The sequence below is a fragment of the Tiliqua scincoides genome, chromosome 11, assembly GCF_035046505.1.
Source record: "Tiliqua scincoides isolate rTilSci1 chromosome 11, rTilSci1.hap2, whole genome shotgun sequence".
In the NCBI taxonomy this organism is placed as follows: Eukaryota; Metazoa; Chordata; class Lepidosauria; order Squamata; family Scincidae; genus Tiliqua; species Tiliqua scincoides.
The window spans coordinates 12625881-12653057 of record NC_089831.1 but is presented as its reverse complement, the minus strand read 5'-3'; the positions used below and the strand labels follow the sequence as shown (position 1 = coordinate 12653057).

The following is a 27177-nucleotide window of genomic DNA, read 5'->3' as shown; positions in this document are numbered from 1 at the left end:
CCTCCCTAAGAAACACAATAATAACATGTAATTCACATGCAATGAATACATAATTCACCTCAAGGAAGTGTTACCATTACTTGGAGTACAATGTGTCTCCACAACCACAGTCTATACATTCGGGCATGAGGAACTATTTCCTGGATACTATATAAATGCTTATTATTTGGAGAAAAGGTGGGGGGGCAGCCATTAACCACTTTATCAAAATGAGCTTGCTGGTCCAGGCTTTTCAGGAAAGAGACACAAACCTTTTGATTAGCAAGATATAGGAAGGCCCAACTACAGCATGTTAGAAGTCAGAGCTTCTGCGTCCCCTAGGCAACTAAACTCTCTTCTCCCTTAACTAGGATCACCCTACTGTTTTATCCTTCTCTAAAAAGACCGGAACAACAGAAGTTGCCCTCAGGCTAGCTATGCCTTTCATATTTTCTGCAGTCATTTTAACAAACTCTGCCAACTCATGAGCCTATTGTAATCTTTGCCACTATGCCAGAGACAAATTGGACCTCTGTGCCTGCAGGGGATCTGTTCTTGAACCCCCGTGGATACTGAAACCTGTGGATAATCAAATCCACAGGTGGGGTTCAAAAGGACGCCTGGCTGTGACTGGAAGAACCTTCTAGCTGCGTATGGAGGCCACATGAAGCCTCTCCATGTCTCAGAAAGCCCCCCGGAGGTGTCAGAAAGGCACTTCCTTCCGGTTTTCAGAAAAGCTGGGTCTTTTGGGGGGGGGGGGGCTTTCTGATGGAAATGGAAGGCATTCCGGCCGCATCCAGGAGATCCTCTGTGGGTTCCGAACCCACAGGCAAAAAGGATCCACTGTACAGTCAGTATCTTACAGAACAGTACTTGAGGTTCTCAACTTTCTTTTAAAACAAGCTACTTTCTAGGCATAGCAGATCTCTCCTTATTCAGGTTGAATGCTGGTTAGCCAAAGACTAATGAGAGCAACTTTGAAGTCCCTTACTAAACATACTGTTGTGGACACTAGTTGGATGGGTCAGGCCAATTACACTACCTTGGAGTTTAGTGGGGTCTGCGGCCATTAATCCAGTACTCACCGTGTTATGGACTTCCAGGTTCTTATGGGTAGAGCTATCAACAACTCTGCTTATGAGGTTTCTAAGTGTATTTCCACCCACATGTTTAGGATCTTCTTTAGGAAACGCTATTGGCAAGATCACTTGCACACCAGTAGTAGTACTGGAACCTACGGACATCCAGGAATCACCAGATGGCGCCCAGAGTCTCAACTGTAGGGAATAGCAGAGCTGAAGGTTACTTTTGAAGGTGCAACAGCAGGACCTCTTCCCACAAAGCAACCTAGCACCACTACATGATTCCCTTCCAGGCAGGACACCTTCAAACGACTTTTGAGCTAGCTAGCTAGCAAGCAAGATTTCCAGTTGCTCGATTTCCAGTTCAAGTTCAAAGTCTGCTCATTGTGATCCAGCTGTAACAAAAAGAGCTCTGATAAGCACAAGACGTTTGCCACTAATGCAAGCTATTTTTACAGAGCATTTGCACAGGAGGAATAAAAGATTGCAGAGCGAATGGGCCTTTTCCAATTACCATTCCACTTGCCCTCAAAGGGGAGGGGGAAATGTACAGTTTGTGCTGGCTACAAGACCAAGCCTCAGAAAACTCAGCAAGCTAGACACAGAGGGCCAGAAGATCAGGCTTTTATTGTTGAAGTCAGACAATCTCAGTTTTGATTTTATTTTAAAACCAAAATAAATAAGTTCAGACTGAAAGTCTGAGTGCGGGCTCCAGGGTAGCTCTAGCTCACAACAGCCATCCTCCACTCCCCTGGCTTTGGCAAAGGTTAGACATGAGGATTTTTCCTCTGCAGAATGAAAGACACATTTTAGTCCTACTTGGGAGTAATCCTAAAGTCCCAATGTTAACAGACAATCAGCCAATCCCTGCAACAGCAGACATCACTTCTGGAGTGTGCTGTTCCCACTTGTGAAGCAGCAGAGATTTGTATATCATAGCAAAGTCTTTATTCACAAGATGGCACACTCTTTGGGTGTAAAGACGAGAAGAAAGCTAGGGGAACTCTCAATAGTGGCCAGGAGCCAGCCATGTAGATACAAAGCTGGACATCTCCTATAGCAGGCAACCCAGAGAATTCAGGTTGTGTGTGTGCGTGTTTTTATTTTTTAAACACTAAGGAGGCAGTTTATATTCACAAAGCTCAGGAGATGGACACAGGATAGATGTAGACTTAAGTAGAAGTGCGTCTCTGTGTGTGCTGTGCGTTCTATCCAGGGAAGGGGCGCTCTACAGGGTTCAGGATTCTGCCTCTTGAACACCCTTGCCAATCAAGCAGCAGTCGCCGCCACCACCATGCTAAGTGAACGGTGCAAGGGAAGAGACGGGCAAAAGCACCAAGGTACAGACTGCACAATTACTGGAAGTAGTTACCAGTAAATAGTTAAAAGGAGCCAAGTGACTGCAGCAATCTTTGGAGGCCGAAGCATGAGTGCACTTGAGTTTTGTGGAAGACGAGACCAGCAAAGCAGAGGTCAATCAAGGTATTCCAGTGTGTGCCCTGACTGAGCCAGCATGTGGGATCATGTCCTGGCACCTGCAAAGCTAAGGAATGTCTGCAATGACCTAGAAAGCCAGACAGCCTCACAACCAGGATGTTCTTTGGAACTCTCTGGGAGCTTCTTTGCTTTCTGCCGATTGGTCTGTGTCCTCTCTCTGCACACAGTCCTTCTGGGTTCACAGAATGAGAAGGCACAGCAGGCATTACTTTTGTCCAGAAACAGTGGATACGAACAATATCGGTTTAAGTCTCCTGGCACAGAGCTGGGTTTGGATAGAAAGCCATGCACAGGTCAGGGACGGCCATACTGGTTTCCTTCCTTAGCAAGCTACAAATGCTAGATGACAGTCTAGGTGTTTTCAAATGGACAAAAAATGAGCTTTTGGCCTTAAAAAAAAATTCACCTGCCAGTTCTATATGCTCAAGTAACTCTTAAAAAATATTGCTAAACTTCACCAAAATGCGATGGTTAAAATGTTTTCTTTTAAATGCTTTCTTCCAAAGCGTACAGCAAAGGTGAGCCCATTTGCCTGAGATGCTGGGGGCGGCAGGAGAACACTGCCAACATCAATGCCCTGTGTGCAGGAGAAAAGCCATATTCACATGATAAAACAAACACACTCAAAGCCCATTATTTGGCTGTGGTTACTGTGTGCGGCCCCGTTTCAGAGACCTCCTACCCAGGATCTGATATAGGATCAACCATGGAATGCAGCTTCATGAAAGAAGCCAAGCTGGTGTGTGGCTGGACTATTTCATATTTTTCAAGGTTGCATGAATTTGGGGTTCATGCCTTCAGTGAACTAGCAATGCTAGACCACAGGGAAAAGCACTGATTCATGGGGCTAGCTCCAAGACCTTCAGTGCTAGGGACTGTGAGCTTGGAAGAACAGGCCACTCAGTTCACAACTCAAGAACTATGCCAGGTTCAACAAGGAGAGACAAGAGGAATGAGGATGACATACCTCTTGCCCCTCCAAGTGGGCACATTTGCATTGCCATTAAAGCCTTTTTCTAGAGTCACTTTCTGGTTGGAAACAACGACAAGTGCTTTCCCTGGTGCCACCAGAATCTCAGCGAGAGAGAGAGAGAGGGGGGGGCGCACACACATTCATTTGGAAGCCACATAGAAGTCCCCCCAAGGCCCACATTATGGAGAAACGGAGCTGATTAGGGCTGGGCTTTTCAGAAAACATTTGGGTTTGTGCTGGTGCAATCACCACCATGCTGTGCTAGAAGTCTGAGCTGTGAAACACAGAAGATGAACTCAATGCAAGCTTCCCAGACAGGGCAGTTCAAGAGGCAGGTCCTCAACAGCAAACAAGAGGTTAATAATAGGTGCTTTTTAAGTTAGTTTACTAGTTAAGGACAGAGAGGAGGCGAGCTGACATGAGGGGACAGAAACACACGAGTGCACACATAGTGCACTGTGGAACCAGTTCCGAGTGTGTCTAAGACAAGCCCTTGAAAGAGTCGAGGTTGAAGGCGGTATCCAAGAGGCGCTGCAGCTCAGTCAGGTGGTTCTTTTTGTTGCCAGTAGCTGGGGCGGCAGCAGGTTCACGCCCGGCATACCTACAGCAAAGGAGGGAGGGGAGCAAAAGACAGGACGTTTGGTTGTCGCTGGGGGTTCTCTGAGAGGTTGCTGGTGCAGTTGTACAAACCAGAGATGGAATTGCACAGAGGTTACAAAGCCTTTGTAACCAGGGCCATTTCAGTGCTTGATACAGCAAGCCCACAAGATCCACACACCCCCACCAGGGGAAACACCCATGCTGTTTGCTGCCTGAAATCTATCACCCTGTTCAGTTTAACAGTGGCCTAGATCTTCTGCTAACCTCAGGTCAGACATGGAGGAAGGCAAATCTATACCAGTCTATATGTACCAGATGACTTTAGTCTCTGACCAAAAGGTGACCTTTGCCACATGAGAAACAGGTCTCTAGCATCATGCTGAGAAGAGAAACACAATGTATGACCCCTTGCAAAACTTCAGATTTACGCATAGATTTTTGGAATAGGCTTAAGTCACATAGCCCATATGGGCACAGCCAGGGAATGCTCATCAATTCTTGGGTAGCCCAAGTCACAACTTTCTTGATTCTCTCCCTCTGTACTCAGGAGCAGGACTTCACTACCACTGCTCCACATTAAGTACTTTGGGCCCTTGCATCTATGACCTCACACCTACCTCCTGGTCGAGCGCTGGAAAGTTACAGATATCCACTTCCTTCATGGCCCAGTTGCTCCTCTGGTTCACAGCAGAACCAGAGAACCTCCATCTCCTTTGTCCTCTTTCCCCAGCCCCATGGGGAAAAGCCCCATGGTTTGTGTCCCTGGTGCAATGGGGCACCCACAACCAAGTAGCAGGGCAATCCCCTAAAATCCCAGCATAATGCTAATAGCTATGGCTGAGCAGTAGTTGAGCATAAAACCCAGTTATTTCAACAGGCACTGTGCAGCATCTACCTGTTCCCTTTCTAGAGCAAGGTGTGCAACGCGGGGTCAGCTACCACTGAACTGAAATCACCAGGAAGGGGCACTTACCACACTGGCTTTGCGCGGTCGATGGTCGTGCGGAGTCTAGGCTTCACATAATCGTAGTACCCTTGATTTTTGTGCTCTTCCTGACACCAAACCAGGTCTGCATTTGGGTATTTATGGAACTCCTTCAGCAGGAGGTCAAAGGGAAACGGAGACAGCTGCAATAGGGAAGGCCTTTGATTAAGAAGGGTTGTACACACCCAACAAACAGAGGCACAAACTGTGGTGAAGAAGCATGGCAGCCTTGGTCCACATATTCCATGCAGTGGGAAACAGGAATCTAGCACTGACATGGGTAAGAAGCTTACACACTCCAGAAAGAGTAGGCTTTGATCTTAGGAATATGTTTGGAGGTGACTGGCAGAAATCCCTTTCCTTTGGGGAAAAGGCAGATTACTAGACTGCCATCCTTACGGAGCTACTGCTTGAGGAGGCAGTAACCCCACAGGTCTACTAAAGGTGTGAACTGCAGAAACCACAGCCAGTCCAAATCCCTAATATTCAGAAGGCTAGTGCTCAACATAACCAAGTCAGAGACTGATACTAGAACTGGCTGCCTCCAACAACCTTACAAGATGCACGTAGGAGAAATGGCTCCCACTTCAGAATTTTACTCTGCACAGCTCAGTTGTAGTAGCTGATTTCCAGTACTCCTCAGGAAACAACGAAACCCATGATATGGCAAAGTCAGACTAGGACACTCTAAAACCTGAAGGCAGTTGCCTGAAATTCACAGGTTATTCCTCCTAAAATTCTCTCTCGTTTGGAAGCCAGAATCTGAAATAGTTTCAGACCTCATAAAGTCACACCACAGAGTGATGCTGTAGATCCATACTGGGAAATGTTGAGACACAGAAGCCCTCCTCAGCCAACCCTCACCTGCTCCACCCTTGCGATGGCCACATCTGCTTCCATCTGCCGGGCCTTGCGCTCACGGGTGAGATCATAATAGACTTTGCCAGTGCAGAAGAGAACGCGCTTGACACCCTCTGGGTTCTGGGCAGCAGGACCACCGTCTGGGATGATGCGCTGGAAACTGGTGCCTGCAACAGAGCACAGGATGCTGTTTTGGGCCACTGGATCCTTTTCAAAAATGACAACAAGCTGGCAGCCATGTATTTAGGCTTTTCCTTGGGCTGCAGCTTCACAAATAAGGCTAGAAGGAACCATCTGTCACCCACTGCACTGCACTGCACTGATCAGACAACAGTCTGATCTGAACCAAGGAACCCCTGGGGAAATAGAAAAGCAACACCACTAGTAGCAGTGTATGGCTCTCTTTGAGTTCCAAGTCAGTAGCAGAACTAAGGAAAGAGATTCCCCAAGTAGAGAATAGGCCAAGCACAGAGACAGGTTCTCTGCAACTTCCTTCCTCAGTTCCAAGGTCTAAGCAAGGGCGAGCTAGAGCTACTTGCAGGATATGCCACCAAGCCAAGCATATCACTAAGCAAAGGTGAGAACACCTGCCCCTGCATACTCAGGAGACTCAAACACACCACATGGAGCTCTCCTGCCCCCTCCCAGGCCATTCCAGGTTACAGGCTCCTTTAAGGATAAAAAAGGCCAATGCAACACAGATAGCCCAATCCTAACCTGTGCTGGCGCAGTCAGACCACATGGCCTGCACTGCAGCCACAGTAGGTTAGAAGGAAGTTGGAAGTCTACTCAGGGTCAGGGGATATTATTCCCCTTATGCCAGGTAGAGCTCCAGCCTGTCCTATGAAGCTCCTTGAATCTCTGTGAACTATTTAGCTGGTGGAAGTCTGAGCAGGCCCATTTAAGGCTGTCAGGTCTGGGAGGCAATTAGGATACAGTGCCTCCGCTGTTCCTGCCCCCCGGGCCTATCCCTCCCACCCAAGGACACTCCACCTGTTTGTTCCACCCACCCTCTTGATGCCCTCTCCCACCCCTGCGCAACTCAGTGCTGCATTTGCCTCGCTGGCGCCCAGCGGTTTGGATCCAGTGCTAGCAGGTTAGCGCAGGTTGTCTTGCTGGTGCAGCCTACTCAAGAGTCATCAAAAAACACTTTATGGTGCTTTTACAGTGGCTACAACTGGCACAGCAGGTGCTGTGCTGGTGCTAGTGAAGAACAGGATTGCCCTCTAAGTTGTATTTCTGGTTCTGCCAGTCCTGGTTAACAGGAGGCGTCTGCTACTCACCACTGAGCCTTAAATCTCCAGTAGATCAGACAACAGCAGTACTGAACTGTTAATACAGACCACTTCAACTTGCTTGAAATGCTGTTGCAGTACAAACTAGGGCGAGGTCTGTTCCATAGCAATATGTCGACGAGGGAAAATGGAAGCAAGTCCTTGCAGTGGTCTCTTAAGATACCTTTTTTTATCTCATGAGCTCTGCGCCCTGCTACAATTCTAGCCATCACATGAATGGCAGATGGGAAACCACTCATCCCCACTGCCACTGATCCTCCTTCCACTCTCTGCAATGGGAAAGGGGGGCAGAGCAGAAGAGACAATGCTGAAGCAAAGAGAGTGGTGGGCTAGAGTGTTGAGTTCTTGCCCACCTCTCCCTTCTCCTCCACTTTTCCTCCTCCTCTGCCCCCCTTCCTTTTCCATTGTAAGGAGTGAAAGGAAGAAAAGATGGCTCATCACCACATAAAGGGGTGGGCCAGGAACCATATTTTCATTTATATTATTTTGTGAACTAAACTGATCTTTTTCTAAGATTGAAGAGCCAATCTTGCTTCCCTATGGAAATGGGGTGGGTGGGGAGGAATCAAATCAAATCTCCCCAACTGGGTACAGCTGCTTCCTCATTAAAGCTACAGTTTCCCTGCTTGTCTACCCATTTACACATCATCTTCCAGAGAGTAAAATATAATGGCAAAAATTCCTCCCTGAATCCTGTCCTAAGTGTGTCATACCTGGCAGCATGTCATCAAAGCTGGACCGAGCCTCTGGGTGACGCAAGAGTGACTTTGGAGTGAAGACTATCAGCTGAAAAAGAAAATTCCAGCATTTTAGTTGACATTGGACAAGAATAATTTTCTAAACACCAAATCACTTTACCCACAAGTGACAGGGGTGAACGGATTGGGTCCTGGAAGGGGAGTAGGTTCGGTGGTAGGTCCCCAGTCTCATAATTTATTTAATGGGGCTGTGACACGAAAAAGATTGACGACCACTGGTTCAGACCGTATGTTACTCTTCGCTTGACTTTAGTCCCCTATTAACAACCGGAAGGCTACTGTAATGGAAGAGTGAAGCACAGGACTGTTCAGGGCTGAAGAATTCATTCTTTGTACTGACCGGCTTCCGGAAGGGGAGAAGTATCTGCCTTCGCACGACGTGGAAAAAATTTGCTGGAGTGGAGCAGTTCACTACGATCCAATTGCAGTCATACAGCTGATGCACATCAAAATCATCTAGTTTCTGTGGGAGCAGAAAGACACCGAGTTCAGACACAGCTGGAAAAGCTGCAGGCAGTTAGGTCTAAGATGGCCTATCAGTAAATTTGATTCTATTTATTTTGGCCTGAACAAAGAGGGAAATTTCTTGTCTCACTATATTGTTAAAACTCTGCTCTGTCAGAATGATTATATCATCACCTACTACTGCTGATGTAAGTTCTCATTGTACTGATTTCAGGCACTTAGACTTACTTATAAACAGTCTCCTGCTGACCACCTGATCCTTTTGTTCAGAGGTCTGATGCAATGTCTATTCTATCCATTGTTCCTGCCTCACAAAAGCTAGATAGCTTTAATTGCCTACAGCTGCTGTGAATGATCACTGTACCTTACATGATAATGGTCACTAACTGTACCTTTTCCAACCCTTTGCCTTTCTCTCTCGGTTTCCCTTGACCTTATGTATCTATACCTGCCTATTAAGATTAGTGCTTCATACTTCTGACAAAAAGCTTTCTAGTCCATAAAAGTTTATACTCAAATGTAAAGTCTTGAAGGTGCTGCAGGGCACTGCTTTCACCATAAATTGGTTTATTGGTAAGAGGAGTATAGCAGAAAGGGATAAAGCACACTCTCTTCCACAACTCACCGGGAAGACATCTGGGTCGTCATTGCACATTTGCAGGAATCTCTCAGGTCTGGCAGAGGAGTGCTCTGGGCCCTGCGAAGAGATGAGGACCTCCCAAGTTTTGATGGAAACTTTTCTCTGGATAAACAGACTAGCAAGTGAGAGATGCTTAGACACCCACAGTAGCCAGCATCATGGAGAAATTGCATCTGTTCTCCAGTTCTAGGGCAGAAGCTGTTTTATGCGCAGAGTGACAACTTCACTGCTCAATGCCAGCAAGATTTGGCAGTTCACTGCCCCACTTAAGACTTGCTATGAAGCCGGAGGAGGAGCCAACAGTAGACAAACAGACATGTCCCCAGGAGCTCCTGGGAGACAGTTTGTTTTCCCCCAAATATTGCAGGTCTGAAGAGGACTGGAGGTGCAGTGATCTGCAATCAAGCTACTGGCTCTGTGCTGAGATGCCACATGGAGGAAAAAAAAAAAGAGCATGAAGTGTAAAGTTTAAGCTGGAAATTTAAGATAGGCAAGTGTTAATATTGTCCCTGGCTCTGATTAACTGATTTGGCTAAAAGCCCTGGATATATTGGAGGCGTTAAACAAGAGGCTTTTTGGTTGAAAGTGCTCTTTTTCTCTCTCGTGGAATAAATTGGTGGTGGATTATAATTACAACTATAACTTGGATGTGAACTAAAATCCAGAATTATTCTTGAACATAATTGGATATAAATATAATTCTCATTAGATTTGAAAGAGCTTTGTTTTCTCTGCACCAGAGACGGTGAGACTGTTTTCTTTCGTTTTGTTTTTCTCTCCGTTAACCGCACTGGACTGTTATCTGCAAGAGGTATGTAAGGAATGCGGATGGCAGAGTAGTAATGACGTGGTGGAAGTGAGGAGAATAATATGTTGTGGACATCTAGTGGACTAGAGAGAAATTGCAAAATGGACTCTGTTCCAGAAATGTGGATACGGAAAATCTTGATTAATACGGAGAGATTGCTTGTTATGGAGTGACAACAGCTGAATTGGTCCTTGCAGATTCAAGTCAGTCTGGAGACTCTTTCCCAACAGATAGTTGTCTGTAAGGAACAACTGGAAGATGTGAAGAAACAAGCAGAAGATAAACAAGGGAGTGAAAAAGTGGACAAGGAGGAAAATCAACAGGATGAAGAAGAGGCGCTGATGGAGATTAAGAAAGATAAGATGGACAGAGTAACAGGAGTGCACAAATCACAAAATTTGTTGGAACAAGAAGGAGAAAATATATCCCAGTTAACTGGAAGAATGAACACACCCTATAGAAGAAAGTGTGGATTTATCAGATAGAAACAAATTATTAAAGATATTACAGGAGAAAAAATGGAAAGTAAGAAAGAAAAAGAACCCTGAGGGGTAATCTGAGGGTTAAAGAAAATTGGAGGATTTATTCAGCTAATAACAATGGTCCAAATTTATTTGAAAAAAAGAATACGTATGAAATTGATAAATATGAATTAGAATGTATTAAAAATATAGCTGGAAATGTAAATGTGTGGAAGAATTGTTTTATATGTGGTTATTATGTCAAAGAAAAAAGTGTAATTAGATTGGAGAATTAGATTGGAGTTGAAATAGCTGAGGTGATAATTTTGGTAATTAGACTATATTGTTTTAATATTAATGAGCAATTGAAGTTAGTTTACGTTTGGTAGAAAGTGAATATTTAGAAAATATAGTATAGAGCATTCGGGAAAATTTATTGTATATTATATAAATAAATGGATAAATCAATAAGAGGTAGAGATAGATGAGTAAGTAGATTAGGAGATATAGTATGATTAATTAGTGATGGTATATGGTATTTAGCACTCCTAAATGTATGTTATATGTTTGTATGTTTGTGTGTGTTAATAAAAATAAATAATTAAAAAAAACAACAGACTTGCTATGAAGCCCAGAAATCCAAGGCCATTACTTCCTGTTCAGTCACATACAAATCTGCCATAGAAGTGAATGTGTCAAACCAGCCCAGCACCAGCAGCAGGCTTATGGGGTTTCCGCTGCCTTTGAACCCCTGGAGGAGTGTTCTCTATCATGGTATATGTGTACATGTGTGGAGTGGCAGACATTCCTGTCTATTATTATTTGAATATCACATCTCAAACCGGTTTATACACAGACAATAAGCTTTGCTCCTCTTTGGAGACAGATACAGGAGTGGCCCCTGGCTGTCACCTCTTCTTCCTCATGCAGCAGCAACAAGTATTGAGGAAAATGGGATGGCACGAGTAGTCACCCCAACCCAGATGCTCTGGTGGTTGCCAACTTCTGAAATAGGATCTACATAAATGGCACCCAGGAAAAACCTGACAGCAGATGACTGTTGCTGGGGGTGCAGCTTCTCCACCTGCAGGCTACAGACATCTAAGCCTGTGGCAGAGTATAAATCTGAAAAGACTGTTTCTTAAATAGAAGAGTATTTCTTACCATGCCCTCCATGCCATGGGGAAGCAACAGCACAATGCCGTTTTGTCTCACCCACTTGGCCTGCCCAGAGCAGATGAACTGATCGATGATGCACTGAGCTGTATTGTGGAAGTCGCCAAACTGGGCTTCCCACAGCACTAAAGCGTTGGGGCTGGCCATAGCAAAGCCCAGTTCAAATCCTGCAAAGACAAACAAGAACACAGACTCTTCTGGATGCTCTTCCACTTACAATGGGGAAACAGGTCCAGAAGCATCCAAGTAGTGCACACTCTGTCCTTACCTAGGACTCCATACTCTGAGAGAGAGCTGTTGCAGACTGTGTATGGGGCCTGGTTCGGCCACAGATGGTTCATGGGAATGCATGTCCTCTTGTCTACATTCTGATCATGCAAGACATGATGCCGATGGCTAAAGGAGGAATATCAGGCACAGTCGTCACATTACTCAACAGATGTACAAGTCAATTGTTTAAAGCAGCCTTTCCAATAAGTTATTACAAGTGTGCCCCCAGAACCCCCCACCCGCGGATCTGAAGCTATGGCCCCCCCATCTGAAGGCAAGGGAAGTTGGGCTCCCCTTGCCTCTGGAGGCTTTCTGAGGCCAACAGAAGCCACGTGCAACCATTGCAGGCTTCAGAATGGCCAAAAAGGGTCAAAAAATGCAACTGGAAGTGATGTTTTTAATAGCTTATTAGGCATTAAAAACATCACTTTTGGTTTTATTGTAAAACAAGAAGTAACTTTTTTGCCTTTTCAGCCATTCTGAGGTCTGCCGTGGGTGGTTGTGCACGGCCTCTATGGTCCCCCTCCAGAGGGGGCCCGTGGGGGGACCCTGTGGATCCTATCCACAGTTAAGTGAAACCATGGATATGGGATCCACAATACAGGCCCCGCTCATACTCCTATAACAAAATCAAGAAAATCTCTACTAGTCCATCAGCCCACCCATACCTATTGTCAGTCATTTGACCCTAAGTGTACAACAGAAAAATAACTAATCCTCTTTCACAGCCTGGACAAATGGAAGGGATGGCAAAATAGCCACTTGCATGAGGCAAACAACTATTTTACAAGCCTTGATTAGGGCAAGTTTATGAGAAGCCCAATCCTGTGTACCTTGAAATTAACGTGCTTGGTTTTGCGTAGGATTGCATGCTTTCACCAAATGACATAGCTCTTCCTACAACTATACAATGCCACAGATCACATTCCTTCTTAACCATGGTTTGTGGCCAGCACTATGTATGCTGCTACTTTTGAAATTTAGCGTAACCCTTCAACCTTTTCATGCCACAACCCCCAAAAATAAAGTATGGGACTTGGGACCCACCACTCATCCCGCCCCCTTCCAGGACCAGATCCATCAAACTGGAGATTGCTGTGTGCCCAAACGTGCCCCCCCCCCATGCAACTGGAGCTTACCATTCTGCTAGAGAGCCACTTATCTTCATTCCCAATCTTCCCCATGCCTTGTGCCGGGCAGCTGCGTCTGCCCAGAAATCTGGGCACAAAGCCTGCTGGGGCAACAGAATGAGGAAGCAGCTGGCCGGCACAAGGTCTCCACTCATGGAGGGAAGGGTTAGCCAGATCCATTCCACAGGCCATAGTTTGGAGAGCAAATGCTGGCGACATACAGCCAGGCCAACATGTTACCTGAATGTTCCTCTCTCAACATCCTGGCCACTCAGTCGAATGTGAATTCCCTCTTTAAGAAGAGAGCCAAACGCCATGTACTCTGCCAAGGCCCAATCTACAGATCTGTTGTTAACCATCTCGCCTCGTGTTTTTAGAATCCGGCTCAAACCTGCAGAGGGAGACAGAGCTTTCACTTCCAGCCTGCTTTAAACTACAATTGCTACTGCCTGCTGTGTGACTTGGTCATTACCCTGGCACACCTAGAACAACTTGACTGCGAGCTATTGCCACTCAGGCTGCTCTATGGGTTCATGCTGCAGTTCAGAAGTCCATATCTCTAGTCAGACCCACTGGTCTCATGGTTTATTACCCCAAATTGTTCCAGTTTGGCTTTCCCTGAATCTCCCTAATTTAACTTCTCTCTTGCAGCAACGTCTCTGTTAGTCTGTAGCAGCAAACACAGTGAAACCTTGTGGCACCCAAAGGACTAACCAATTTGTTTCAGCAGAACCTTTTGTGGATTTCAGTCCACTTCATCACATGTCTGAAGTGAAATCCCCAGAGGTAGGGGTGTGCCTGTGTCCACTATCACCCACCCACCAAATTTTTTGAAAACAGTCTCTACACAAAAGCTTGACAGCAGGAAAGGCAACATTTCATTCTCCTGCAGACCCGAAAGCAACAGTTCAATAGAAAAACCTTAAAAAGAAATTAGAACAAGAAAAAAGCTGAATTAGAATGTATAATTAAGCTTGGCACCATCACAAGAGAGGGTCTGAATCACATGGGGTTTCTTATCACATTACAGAGTTAATTGGTTTAACCACACCGTGAGGTTATCAATAATTGCAAGTTGTCACTGCACATATCTTGCACTATTTTAAGCTTGTTACATGAACAAGCTGTTCATACACCCACACTTGGGCTACTACATCTGATGAAGTGGACTGTAGTCCAGAAGAACTTGAAATAAACTTGTTAGCATTTACACGCCACAGGACTCTGTTTTCCTCTTGCAGGACTCCCTCATGTGTTTTACTTCAAGCAGCATCTTCAGTCTTTCAAAATTGTTTTTGCAATCTGCCAAAGGTGCTTTATGGACCAGACGGTTAGGTCACATGAAAGGACTGCACCTCTGTTTCCACAACAAGCAAGATGGAAAAAAAGGCAGTCCCTTCCTGCTGATCACTTATGTTCTTAGCTTGAGATCCCAGCAATTACAGCAAGAGGCAGAAGCTTCACTCTCTTGCCAAATTTGGTCCCAAGTGATGTGGGGGACAGGGGACAAGAGGTGCTTATTCCTGCCCTTGCTAAGTGATGAGACCATAATTTTTAAAAGCAAGCTGCCACTTACACAGTGGAATTCTTGCTTCCGTAGAGTATTTCACATTTGCCAACTCTAACTGCAACATTAAAAACAAACTCCAAGGGCCAGAAAATAGACTGCAGAACTAGAAAAATCATACCACCATGAATTGTGAAGTTTTCAACAGGTACTGAGCTGGCCACCTTTCCTATATGGCCCAAATCTTCTTCATTCACACCAGTGGAAGGGCAGGTCATGCTTCTGGGCTGGCCATCAAGAGTGAAGAAACCTAGGGAAAGAAAGGAAAGTCAAGTATCTGGAAAAGCAAACTCAAGCTGCTGGAACAGTAACAAAAACACAGGCCCCTCACCGTCATCTTTCTTGAGACAAGCAACAGCAAGGAAACAATGCTGAGCTAAACTACTAAAGGACAGGACATCACTGTGGGATGCAGGCCACAATGAGTAACACCAAAAGGAGGGGAGCCAGAAATTTCCTGGTTGGGAGAGCTGGTCTACTGGACAGGTAGACCTGGGCTCCAGAAACTTTACTGGCCATCGCCACCTTCCCTGACCTGTTTTGCTCCTTCCCCCTGCCCTATACTGGGTGACACCAACCCTAGTGATGCCACAGCTGAAGTAAATTCTCTCTCAAAACTCATGCAGCAAGGAGCTGAATGTGTTTACCAAGTCAGCGATGTTTATCTATGGTTCTCGTGTTGAACCTTCCCACAGTACCAAAGAAGTATATCTTCTTTTAGAGCCAGGAGCTGCAAGGGCAATCCACTTCTTCACTGCGACAAACGAAGCAGCAAAAGCTTACCAGGCCAAGGAGAATCCAGCCAGTGTTTGATGTGAAGGATTTTCTCATCCTTGGACCTGGCATGGGCCTCCTCGCAGATCTTATCATACTTGGAAATTTCTTCCTGAAAAAGGTAAAGCAATACTTAAAAGTTACAGAGATGAGCTTAAGCACAAGTCCCATTCCAAGTAAATGGTATTCAAGGAGGAGAACTGCATTGCATTACAGTGGGCCCTCTTTATCTGTGGGTGCAGCACCCGCGGCTTTCACTCAACACAGATGCAAAGACAGCGTCTGGAGGGCCACAAAGACCACGCGGTGTGTGACAGGTGAGCAGCCTCCCTGTGCCTCAGAAGACCTCCCAGATGCTTCTGAGAGGCACTTCTGGTTTGCCATCGTACACCCCCCATGGATTATCCACTGAATTTGATATCTGCAAAGGGTCTGGGAATGGATCCCCAGTGGGTACAGAGGTAGTCACCTTGGGCAGATTGGGAAGGGATGCCTACCTTCATCTACCCACTCACCTCTACTGTTCTTCCTCCTCCTTTTCCATTACATGTATTAGAAAGGCACCATGGAGAAGAGAAGAGTGGTGGGCTAGACTGTCATGGTGCTCTAACCCACCACTGACCTCTCCTGCACATCTTCTCTTCTGCTCCATCCCCCTTTTCTTTTTTCAGTCCAAGTTGTGAAAGGAGGAGGGGCTGACATATCACCAGATTATGGGGGGGCAGTATTTGGCATACTACCTCAGGTGCCAGAAGATCTTAGGTTGACTTAGCAAAATTACAGACACCAGCTATTGTATGGAACAGCACCCTTCCCCAGTTCGCACCCTTTAGGCTTCAGTTGATCTTTCCCAATTTAGCCATTCAAAAAAGTTTGAGGAATAAGGTTATGATGGGCTGCTAGCTATATGTTGATTATCAAGCCACAAATGACAGTACCTCATACTCAGGTTGATTTACCACTCCTTGTGAAATTAACGTCTCTGCATATTTCTGCAACACTGTCTTCTGCTTACGGATCTGCTTGTACATCAATGGCTGGGTAAACATGGGCTCATCCATCTCATTGTGTCCATTTCGCCTGTAGCACACCTAAGAAGAATTTGGGGGGAGGGCGAGGAACAAACTCAGTCTACATATATCTTCCAAAAGCAAATTTAGTCCCCAACCAACATTTTATTTAAATGGGAGACGCTCGATGTAAAGAAGTTCTGGTGGATCAACTGCAATCTCATGCATAAACAAGAGGCAAAATTGTGATTTAGTTTAGCGGAAGTTCTTGAAGATTTGGATAAAACATATACGCTACTACAGAAATGAAAACTTCCTAGTTTAGCACAAGATGCCTATAGTATTTCCTTATAAATACAAATTAGTGGAATTTACCTATATCCCCCAAAGAACTAGCATCACCTACCAGATCCACCACTACATCTTTGTGGAAAGTACTTCGCCATTCAGCTGCCACATGGCATACATACACCACAGCTTCTGGGTCATCAGCATTCACATGGAAAATGGGTGCGTTCACCACCCGTGCCACGTCTGTGGGGTATGGAGAAGAGCGAGCCATACGGGGGTCAGTAGTGAATCCAATCTGGAGAAGATGACAGAAGCCATTAAGAAAAAGTAACCATGAGGATAAATGAGACTCTGTATAAGAGTTGTAGTGGGGACTTAATGTGTTCTCATCATTAACTGAAAATGCTTTACCAAATTGGGGGGGCTCAACTCATTGAGAATCACAGCAAACAGCGGAACCAGGACCCACTGATCAGATTCACAGAGTATTGTTAGAGAAGGCCACAAGCAATGATGCAAAACAAGTCAGCTGTTTTACAAGTCAGGCCCATTTACCAAATGTATTTTGGAATAAACCACAATACACCCTGACAGGTCAGAGATAAGCAAGAACAAACTGGGCTTCATATCACATTCAGTTCTGTAGTCCAACCACTGGAATAAATGGTCTTCACTAAGTTAAAGTGTTTCCAATTTCCACTTCGTTCCAACCGTCGATAACATTTCTGGCTTTTAACGTTAATGGTAACATAGAAGGAAGGAAAATAAAAAAGGGAATCCTTGTCACTTAACAGGTTGAGCTATACATTATTTTTAGATTGAATTTTCAACTCTTCATTCAACACCACAGAGAGGAAACAAAAAAACGAAGATAAATTTATGCTAGTTCCTTTTGAAAAATACTTGGTTTTCAAAATGACTGTGCATTGTGAGAAAGAGGAACTGGAGTCATTCAATAAGACTATTAAGAGCTCAAATTGGCCCCCATTCTCAGTGGGCTCTTGTAAAAAAAAAAAATCAGTAAAAAAAAGCCAAACCATTACCTTGATATATTAGTTCAAAATTTAAATTACTGATTAACAAAGGTTCAGATAACCTACAGAGCCTGCATGTCCTTTTAAAATTTGTCCATATAGATATTTCTGGACAAGCAGTTGGGAGAAATCTGAGCCAACAAGAGAATTGGCTTGTAACTGAGAGCTTCACAACCAACAGCATGACAAAAGCTCTAGCAAGAATGCAGAAATTAGGAATTCAGAAGATCTCCATGCTCCCAACTGCTAGCTCTTATTAAAGTTTAAACTGAAAAACCCTAGAGCTATTGGATATAATAAAATTTTTACATTTTTATCAAGAGAAATTATAGCAAAGGGATCCACATATTACCTGATTGTTCACTACCACATGAACTGTCCCATGTGTTGTATAGGAAGGCAGGTCACTCAAGTGGAAAGTCTCATAAACTATACCTTGCCCAGCAAAAGCAGCATCTCCATGCAGAAGGATAGACATCACCTTAAGGATCAAAACAAACATGCAAGGTTATGGTATATACACCTGTCAGATTACAACTGATATTTCTAGGGACAAGCAATCAACCCTGAAGGTGCAGAGATACAGAAGGCTTATGTATGCACATTTAGTAAAATTGTAGAAAGCTAAGAAAATCCTACAGCAGTGATATATACAATGAATGAGGTTATGAGATTCCAAAAATGTGTGTGTGTGTAAGATTAGTTTCAGACCTATATACATTAACACCTGGTGATGAATGTAATGATTCTGTAGCTGCAAAGTATGGGATGACTAAAATCAGTGTCCTATTGATCAGACTTTGCTTCCAAAATGTTATGACATAAAATGTTTATGAATAAGAACACATTGGTGACACGATTTTGGGAAGAAGTTGTAAGGCTTTGACCTTGTTTTGAGAAACAAGGATGAGAAACAAGGAAACAAGGAGAAACAAGGATATACTAGAACAGGCTAAAGCTGGCCAAGGCTATTAAACAAGAACTTACTGCCTTAATTCAAGTAATTGAGTGAACTAAGACTATTTCAGTTCAACAAAAAGTTTGTTATTAAGGTCAGTTGCTCAATAACGGATGAAGGACTCTATAGAAAGAGGGTCTTGTAAATAAGATTCAGGATTATATAATCCAGTATTTGCTATCAAGTTATAATTATGACAAATTTACAGGTGTTTATACAGAATGTCAGCAAGAATTATATTCATCTTGCATTATGTTTATCTTTAAATAAAGAACATGAAAGGCAGGTCAATAACCTTGTTGACAAGGTACAAGAATTTAAATTAGAAGCTACAGTCAGATGCTATTTTAAAGGAGGTATTTCTCTTCCCTTTGTCTACTGGTGAGTGTTTTCAGGTGTGAGGAGAGGAGCAGTGGGTCAGACAGGTTATGTGCCAGCTTACTTTCTTCCCTTCAGTGTCCCCACAATAAAACTGTTCTGCCTTTGTCTTGCCCTGAACCACAGGATCTGCAGCTTCCAAGTGAGAAGGATTTGCAACCAGTGAAAGAGTGATGGTCCGGTCAGTGACCCGATTAATTCTTCGGTGGTACATTCCCAAATGGTACTTGACATCCCCCGAGCCCTGCAGAGGGAACAAAAGAGAATGAAACCAACTTTAGGCACTTTGGGCGTTTGATACTGTACTTTTCAGAGCCTCAATATGTTTATAATTTTAAGGGGGTAATTTACAAAAAGGAATGACTCTGAAGGCTGAAGGTGCAAGAATTTGGCACCCAGGGTGCACTGCTCACACACTCCAGATGAAAATTGCTGTAGCGAAACAGTGCTTAAAGGATGCAGTGGTATTGGAGGTATTGCTGCATATTAGCGCCATTGCCCCATATGCAAATGGTCCCAGAAGTAACTGTTAGGAATCACTTAATAATGTGCTACAGCTGCACTTAGCTCCTACCCCGAGGCACTTAAAACAAGGCTTAGAAAGTCATGAGGCTCATGGTACAAAGTCAACATCACAGGAGAGGAGGAATACTGTGGAATCTTGTGTTTTACTCTGAAGTAAGTAGATTCACACAGAACTCCGCACTCTACAGGAAAGTCAAGGCAGAATGACTAGAACGTATTACAACAGCAATCTAAGAAAACCAAAATCTTGGCAGCACAGCTGATCTCACAGGACAACAGACGAATGCTGGAACCAAGTTTCCAAGTCACAGAGGACCTTCTCTTAAGAGTGAATCTTTGTCGGGTGGGGAAAGAAGTTGTTTTTGTTTTCAAGGTTGAATAATCATCACCTGCTGCAAGAAAGTATCCTGCAAAGTAGGGGAACATAATCCACATAGATTCACTTACCTCATCTGCAGCCTCCAGCTTGGAATCAAACTGACAGAAAATCTGCTCCAGCTCCTTCCTAATCACATTGGCAAGAACATTCAGACGACCTCTGAAAAACCAAACATTGCCCTTAGCAAGACACTGTTTTAGCACCACAGGTCTGTCTGGAGAAACAATTGCATAACTCGTTCTGCCTCGCTTTGCCTAGTTGTTAACTGAACTACAATATTTCCAGTTAAATATAACACCGACTGCTACCATTCATAATCCATACGATAACTTTACAATCTTCGCCTTCACCCTCACGGTGACTCCATGAGACAGACCCCCTGCTATCACTGCCATTAAAAAAAATTCCTAAACAAGAATCAGATTTTAAGAAAAGAAAGACACAGAAGGTAGTTTTCTACATCTTTAACACAAGGTAGAAGCTATTTATTAAAACATTGTCATACCTGCCTACCCAGTGTTTAAGGAGGCCCATATCAAGGTAGTCAGAATTCAATTACTATCAACTAGTACCTTTTCATCTCCACATAATTTATATTGCACCTTCTTGAGACTGCAAAGCACTTCATGTGCATTATCTTGATGTTATCCTTACAACAACTGTGAGGCAAGTATCATCACCACCTTCATAATGTAGGTGAGCAGTTGAGTGGTTTGCTTAACCACCTAGTGAGTTCATAGAAGAGATGCAAACAGAGAAATTCTGAGCTATAACTCAACCTTAGCCAGTACACAACGCCAGGTCTCATAATGTATTGCGTCTATCAAAATGGTTTGTTTGACACTGTATAAAGGTACAAGAACCCTGGCCTCCATTGCATCTGGTCACCCTAGGCCTAGGAGAAAATGCATGATGGCACCCATATATAATTTTTTTTTAAAATAAACAGTTTCCACACTGCAGGTTGTAGCAAATCTGGGTTCCAGGACTGAGAAGGTTCCAGGCTATTGCCCTAGATGGAGCTCTTAGCCAACCAACCTACCTCCATTGCCTTCTAACAATCTGCTTTTCCCAAGAACAAAAGTTACCTGTGAGGCATTCCCATGATAACATTATCCACTCCTTTCTCACTGGATTTGTCAATTATTGTCTTTAAGGCAGGGATCAGCACTTCACAGCCTTCCAAACCAAAACGTTTTTCAGAAGACCATTTCCTATGCAGGAACTCTTCAAATCTATAAGTTTGAAAGTCAGAGCCATTTGCAAGATTCTTGTATACATGACACTGGTGAGTAGCATATATTTACTGTATTTGTTGCTGTAAGAATGCAATTAAAATATATTTGAATATCATTAAAAATATTATTACATACAGGTTTGGCATATTTGTGAAGTATTACATTGAAATCATGTTTTGAAGTGTTGCCAACGTAATTTGGAAAATTTACAGTTTGCATACTTATATTTTGTACCAGTTGTATAATCCAGTTATGCCCTTGTAGAGAAAAAAAGAATAAAATGTAATTTTTTTTAACAAAGTTTGTTTGCAGAAGCTCCAAGTCAAAAACTTCTATTTAGAATTAATTAAATACAAAGGTATTAGAGGCTGCTTACACTGGAATAATACACTCATCAAATTTTCTCTGCTTTATTATACCATCCCTAAATTGGTTTATACTTCCAGTGCAAAACTACCTAAAATTTTGCAACTGTCTAAGAAAAAATAAAGAATTCTCTTCTAATTTGAGAAATACTGTAGTTTCAATGCCTAGGTGTTTCAACAGCACAGAAATTGGTTCAAAGTGTAACTAACCACGGCTGGTTTAAGATTCTGGTTTATGAACTGTGATTACAGTAAGCCACAGTTTTTTGACTTCAGATGTAACAGGAAACTGAGCTTTATTTTAAACCTGAAATGAAAGAGTTTTGCTCTAAGCTATGAGAATGAACAATAAACCCCACTTCTTTAAAACAGAGGCAGTTCTATCCATTTGGGGATATTTTAACCTATAAAAATATTTTCTATGTTCACTTATTCTGATAAGATGGTGCTACAAACAAGTGCCATGGTTGTAAGCCATCAAAGAGCTTAAAATCTGGAACATCCAAGCCTCTTTTGTTGCATGGAGGGCATCCAATGACCCCACATGGAAATTCAATTTTCCTGTTTAGCTCCCCCAAGTTTATTCAACACACTGCTATCTGTTAAGGGTAACTCCCTGTAACACACACTTGCCTCCTAGTTGTACCAGTACACCTAGTAGCTAAAGCAGAAAGACTCTCATGGGACATCAACTGTGAAGGCATATGTTTCGATATATGCTATATGGAGCAGTGGCAAAAAAATATGGAGAGTCTGGAATTCTCTTAAGCACTAATGCCAATTCTGAAATAAACTGTCTGGTTCTTCTAGACATATGCCTTTATTTGCAGGCTCCTTGTTGCAAATTGTCTATTTCCATAAAACCTGAACCCTCGGAAGCTTAAGTGCCATACATATGCATACCCACCACCTGTAATTCCAATGAACTGCTCAGGTTAAAGGAAAGAAACACAAAGTACCTGGTTGACCGGACCAGCCTAGCCAGCAAGGTGCGCTTCTCCTCGTTAGTGAACTGCATGACACCAGGAGTTTCAAATTTCTGCCTTATCCACTGGCATTGCTCCAAATCATTGATAAACATGAATTCAACACCAATGTGCTGGCAGTAAGCCATCTATTCAACACAAAGGAAGGGCACAAAATGAAGCAGAAGAGTTGACCATCTCCAAGCACAAACTAAGTACCTGCATTTATATCCAGCTCTACCACTACAGAACTTGCGACAGTATATAATGGGTTATCCCATTTTCAACTTTGCAGCCACATTTTAGGTCTTCAAAGAACTCTATGGCCGAGCCAGCATTTGAACTCAAACCTGATCAATCTAAACCAACTCTGAATGTTACTTGTTACCTGAAGGCAAGACTCTAACCAAGTTTACTTGGATGTAAGTACCAGTAATTTCAATGAAAGTGATTTTTACACAGTCATGTTAAGGCTAACTGCCTATAGAGTTGCATTCAAGTGTGTGAATGAAGTAACATGTTGAATTATTTCCAAAGCATTCATCTAACTCAGTGGTTTACAGGAACTTTAGAGATTAAAGCATAATTTAAATTGTCTCTCGAGTCTTTAAGCCATGGATTAAAACACATTGTAGGAAGTTGTCCCAATGTTTCACTTTCAACTGTGGAAAGCATCTTCAAGGAACTTTAGAGCTCCTTGAAAGAACTTAAGAGCTTCTCAATGGGGGGAAAAAAAATCAGCAGTGACAGGCAAACTTCCCTGAAAGATAGCTTCACAATTGCTACTCATCTCTCTGCAGTACTGGAAAATGCTGAGGGGGCACTCGGGTCACATGAGGCAACACAGATGCTCACATGCTTGGCCAGTACCCCATCTGCCTTATCCACTGATACTGCTCCAGATCATGGGAAAACATTAATTCCACTCCAATGCATTGGCAATAGCCCATTATGTGCATTAAAATATACTGCAGAAACCTCTGCCATGCAAACAAACCAATATGAAGAGTAGAGGGAAAAGGTAGGAAATTTGAAAACCACTGAGTGAAGACATCATAGGAGTTGCTGTACTAGCTGAATTTTAAAACTGTTACATTCAAATTCTCCAGTACTCAGTGATGGGACTGCAGGAGATGCAAGCAGAGCTGTTAAATCATGTTTGGCAAGTGACAGGGAGACTGGCCTTTAAAGAGACTTGTTGGGAATTATTTTTAGCCACAGTCATGCCACTTGAAGACAGGCAAAGGATGCAAGTTCCATTTCCTTTCCCAAAAGGAGGTGTTACCTTATGAAGCAAATTAGAACCTGGTGATTAATCAAGAAGGGACTTGTCTTTGAAATTGTTAAAAAAAATAACCACATTCAAACCAAACATGTACAAAAATACACTAAAATATAAGCCTTATGTCACTCTTATGAGTTAATAGATAATACTAATATGAACTAACAAAAATATATTCAGGCCATAATTACACTACTCCACAGAAACATTCAGTTGCCTTTCCCCAGTGCATCTTAACATGAGACTCTTTTTATTCTAAGGTCACCTGAGATTTAGGCTTAATATCTCTTCCTAGTTGAAGTTAAGCCTAAAACTCAGGTGACCTTGGAATAAGAGACAGTCTTATGTTGAGCTGTCAAGACACACTGGGGAAAAGCCACTGTATGTTAGGCAGTTGTATGTCTGCCTCTGTTTCGCAGGAACGGTTACAGCAGAGGCTAGAAGGATTTCCACTGTCCTTGAGGTTTGTCTCTCTTCCCCCTCCCCTCTTTTCTGGAGTCAGCAACAGCTGTTCTTTTGCTCTGCAGAGTGTGTTGGCAAGATAAACTATACCAGACTGCACCAGAAAGAGAAAAATGTGGCTCTATCAGGAACAGTCATTACAAACATTAAGCTTACACAGTGCAGCAACTATGGGAGATTCATAATACATAAAGATCAGTGCTCTCATGCTTCCAGTTTGTTGCTGTGGGTCTGGATATCCACACTGTAAACATTTTACAGTCTTTTTTTATACTGAAACTTTATTGATATTTGCAATATATATAAATGAATAATTCCTAGGGAAAACAAAAAAGAAAGAGCCAGAGTCTAAAAGCTCTCCCTGTTGTACTGGATCTGTTCCAAGTCTCCATAACAGCACGAACACAAATAGGTTATATCCTTTGGTTAAGATTTTCTAATTATTATTATTATTTCCTTTAGACTACAGCAATAACACAACGTATAACACCAGAAATGGTGGCATGGCACAAATTTCCAATTTATAATGACTGTTTGGTTCACACTCCCCCACAAGAGCTACACAGCCAGATAGGGAGCAGATCTTGGCTAGCTTCCTACCCACTCAGTCTTGACATGTAGAAGTGTTTGTCCAAACAGGGAGATCCTGTGTTTTTCAATGTGATTTTGGCAGTCATTTTTATATGAACGAAGCAATAAGGAGGCACAAAAGCCCAGTGCCGGACTCTCTGTGTATAAATGCTGGGCTGGGGATGGGACAAATAGCACCTGAATAGCTTTTAGGGTCCCTCATGTCCCTGTTTGATTCACTTACCTCTAAACGGCGGATGATTTCCCGAAGTGGAAGAGCAGACTCATTTCCTCCAATGAACGTGGTGGTGGGCAAGTGAAAGACCTTGTCGAGGTCCGACTCATCCAGTCCATAAAACCCTGCAGGATTTTCATGGGTAGGAGAAGGCAGAGAAGGAGTGGGGAAGGGTGTTGAACGTAGACAGCCGCACAGGAACCAGGTTTTTGTGGAAAGGGGAAGGGACAAGAAAGCAGCACACAATAAGCATGAAGGAGGTTTGTATGGATAAAACCAAGCAGCAATTAAAATGAACAGGTAAGCAAGAACAAGTATTATAAAGGCACAAAGGGAACACACACAGGTAATATACTTGCCATGAAAATTGGTAATTAAATCCAGGGGAGAAAGGGAAGGGGAAAATCAATAAGAATTTGAGGTCCATGTAAGAGAAAAAAAAATTGCAAACACACATTTTTACCACATTTCACCACATTCCACCACATATTCAGAATTAAAAGTAAAATGAGGCAGGAAACAGAGTTAAAGGACCAATTCCCGGAACCAAAGAAGGAGAAAAGAAGCAAGATAATGTATCATTTTTAAGATTCTGCAGAGGACTCTCCTGAATAGCTCGCCTCAAGAAAAGAGAGAGATTCACACTGAACTTGGACACTGTGTAAACACAGCATCCCCTCTCGAGGTCTTACAAAGAGCTCTTGGACATCGTTTTTGAACAATTCATTTAAACCTCTAGTACTGCAAATGCCCAGCCACATTCACAGTGCAGGTGCGCACACCAGGACCCTCATGTTATCACTGGCCCCAAAGCAGCGGGTGCTGAAATAGTGCAACAGTTAAGGATATTTCAGCTGAAGATTCAACAGCTCTGAAGATCAGAACAAGTCTATAAAAAGATACAGCAACTGACAAAAGACTGCACGGCAGCTTGACAAGAAACTGGTGACATTAAAGACAAAACTCTTTAAAGGACATTAACTTTATAGCTAGCAACTATGTTCACTGCTACAAACAAAACACCTGGGAATTCACAATCCATTCTTCTGCCCGCAAATTAAGTAATTTTCATCAAATAGCTCTGTTCATTATTGAAATTGAAGATTATGTGATTCTGGAAGCAGGTAGGAAGAGAGAGATCTATATGAGACGATTGTTATGGGCAAGTTCGCTCCCTTTCCTCATAACATTCTGTTGCTTACCCTACCCACAGCCAGAGATATGGAGCAAGGTAAGAAAAGAGAAACAAAATAGGGCATGTCTACTGGGATATGGTAGAGAAGACACAGGAGATCCATTTTTTTTTTGCCCTTAGGACACACACTTGGCTACTTAAATTTCACTCCCTTATTTACCCAGCTCAGTGCTGTGCTTGGAATTCACTTCCTTGTTTAAAAAATTTGCATCCAGAACCCAAGTTCTTCCAGAAAGCAGATTCCTGGCATGGAATATACGAATATCAGCACTAGAAATACAATTCCTACTCTCTTCTCTGTGTCAGAATACACGGGGCTACTTGCTCTTCAGATATTCCTTTTGCTTTACTGTAAAAAAAGTTAAGGTGCCTTTCAAAAATTTGAAAGTTTTAATTTAAAAGACATTGGCATGACTTTCAAGTCATTTGAGTGGGAAAACAAGCTCTGGTGGTGCTGGTTACCAGTAGTTCTCATTCATTTTGACATCTTATATATGGAACCACTGCAAAAACCTCTTTGTGCTGAACTTTAAGAGATATGGGGTATAAACTCATCCACCCCCACCCCATAATCCCTGCATTACCTTTTCCAAAGCTGTTCTCATTCTGTAAAACTGAAATCTAAAATGTTTGAGTCCGTGTGCAACAGGCCCCGTAGCCTGAAGGAAACTACTTTACTAACACCATGAATACTGGATCAGTCCATGTCTAAATCAAGTGCTGCTGTTGTTACTCAGCACTGTGTTGCATGTAGTCCCGTACCAGCACTCCCACCAACTAAAGGTGCTGAGGCAGCAAGACCGGGAAAGGGACTTTTATGTAAATTACAAAAGTTTTGAGAGATTAGCCAGCATGAGAAGAGGCATAATCTGCTCAAGCTACTGCAACAGCAATCCTATCTTTTAAACTCTCCCCCCCCCATGTTTTTTTCTATCTAACTCTAGAATTTTCTGGTGGGTTAGTCCTGGA

The 27177-nt window shown here is 43.2% G+C and overlaps 1 protein-coding gene across 1 annotated transcript in view; it reads right to left on the bottom strand.

The window, feature by feature from the left end:
- Positions 1–1669: 1669 nt before the first annotated feature.
- Positions 1670–27177, bottom strand: part of OGDH (oxoglutarate dehydrogenase) — a 56707-nt gene continuing 31199 nt past the window's right edge. The window contains exons 5-23 of the mRNA XM_066639762.1: positions 25023–25138; positions 22459–22613; positions 20985–21131; positions 19965–20055; positions 19057–19236; positions 18009–18137; positions 16738–16917; positions 16260–16412; positions 15331–15433; positions 14669–14797; positions 13221–13371; positions 11849–11976; positions 11569–11747; positions 9121–9192; positions 8371–8493; positions 7986–8058; positions 5981–6144; positions 5105–5259; positions 1670–4132 (exon numbers count right to left, since the gene is read on the bottom strand). Of these exons, the coding sequence (XP_066495859.1) occupies positions 4012–4132; positions 5105–5259; positions 5981–6144; positions 7986–8058; positions 8371–8493; positions 9121–9192; positions 11569–11747; positions 11849–11976; positions 13221–13371; positions 14669–14797; positions 15331–15433; positions 16260–16412; positions 16738–16917; positions 18009–18137; positions 19057–19236; positions 19965–20055; positions 20985–21131; positions 22459–22613; positions 25023–25138 (2549 nt within the window). The 3' untranslated portion in view covers positions 1670–4011. The remainder of the gene's footprint in view (positions 4133–5104; positions 5260–5980; positions 6145–7985; positions 8059–8370; positions 8494–9120; positions 9193–11568; positions 11748–11848; positions 11977–13220; positions 13372–14668; positions 14798–15330; positions 15434–16259; positions 16413–16737; positions 16918–18008; positions 18138–19056; positions 19237–19964; positions 20056–20984; positions 21132–22458; positions 22614–25022; positions 25139–27177) is intronic.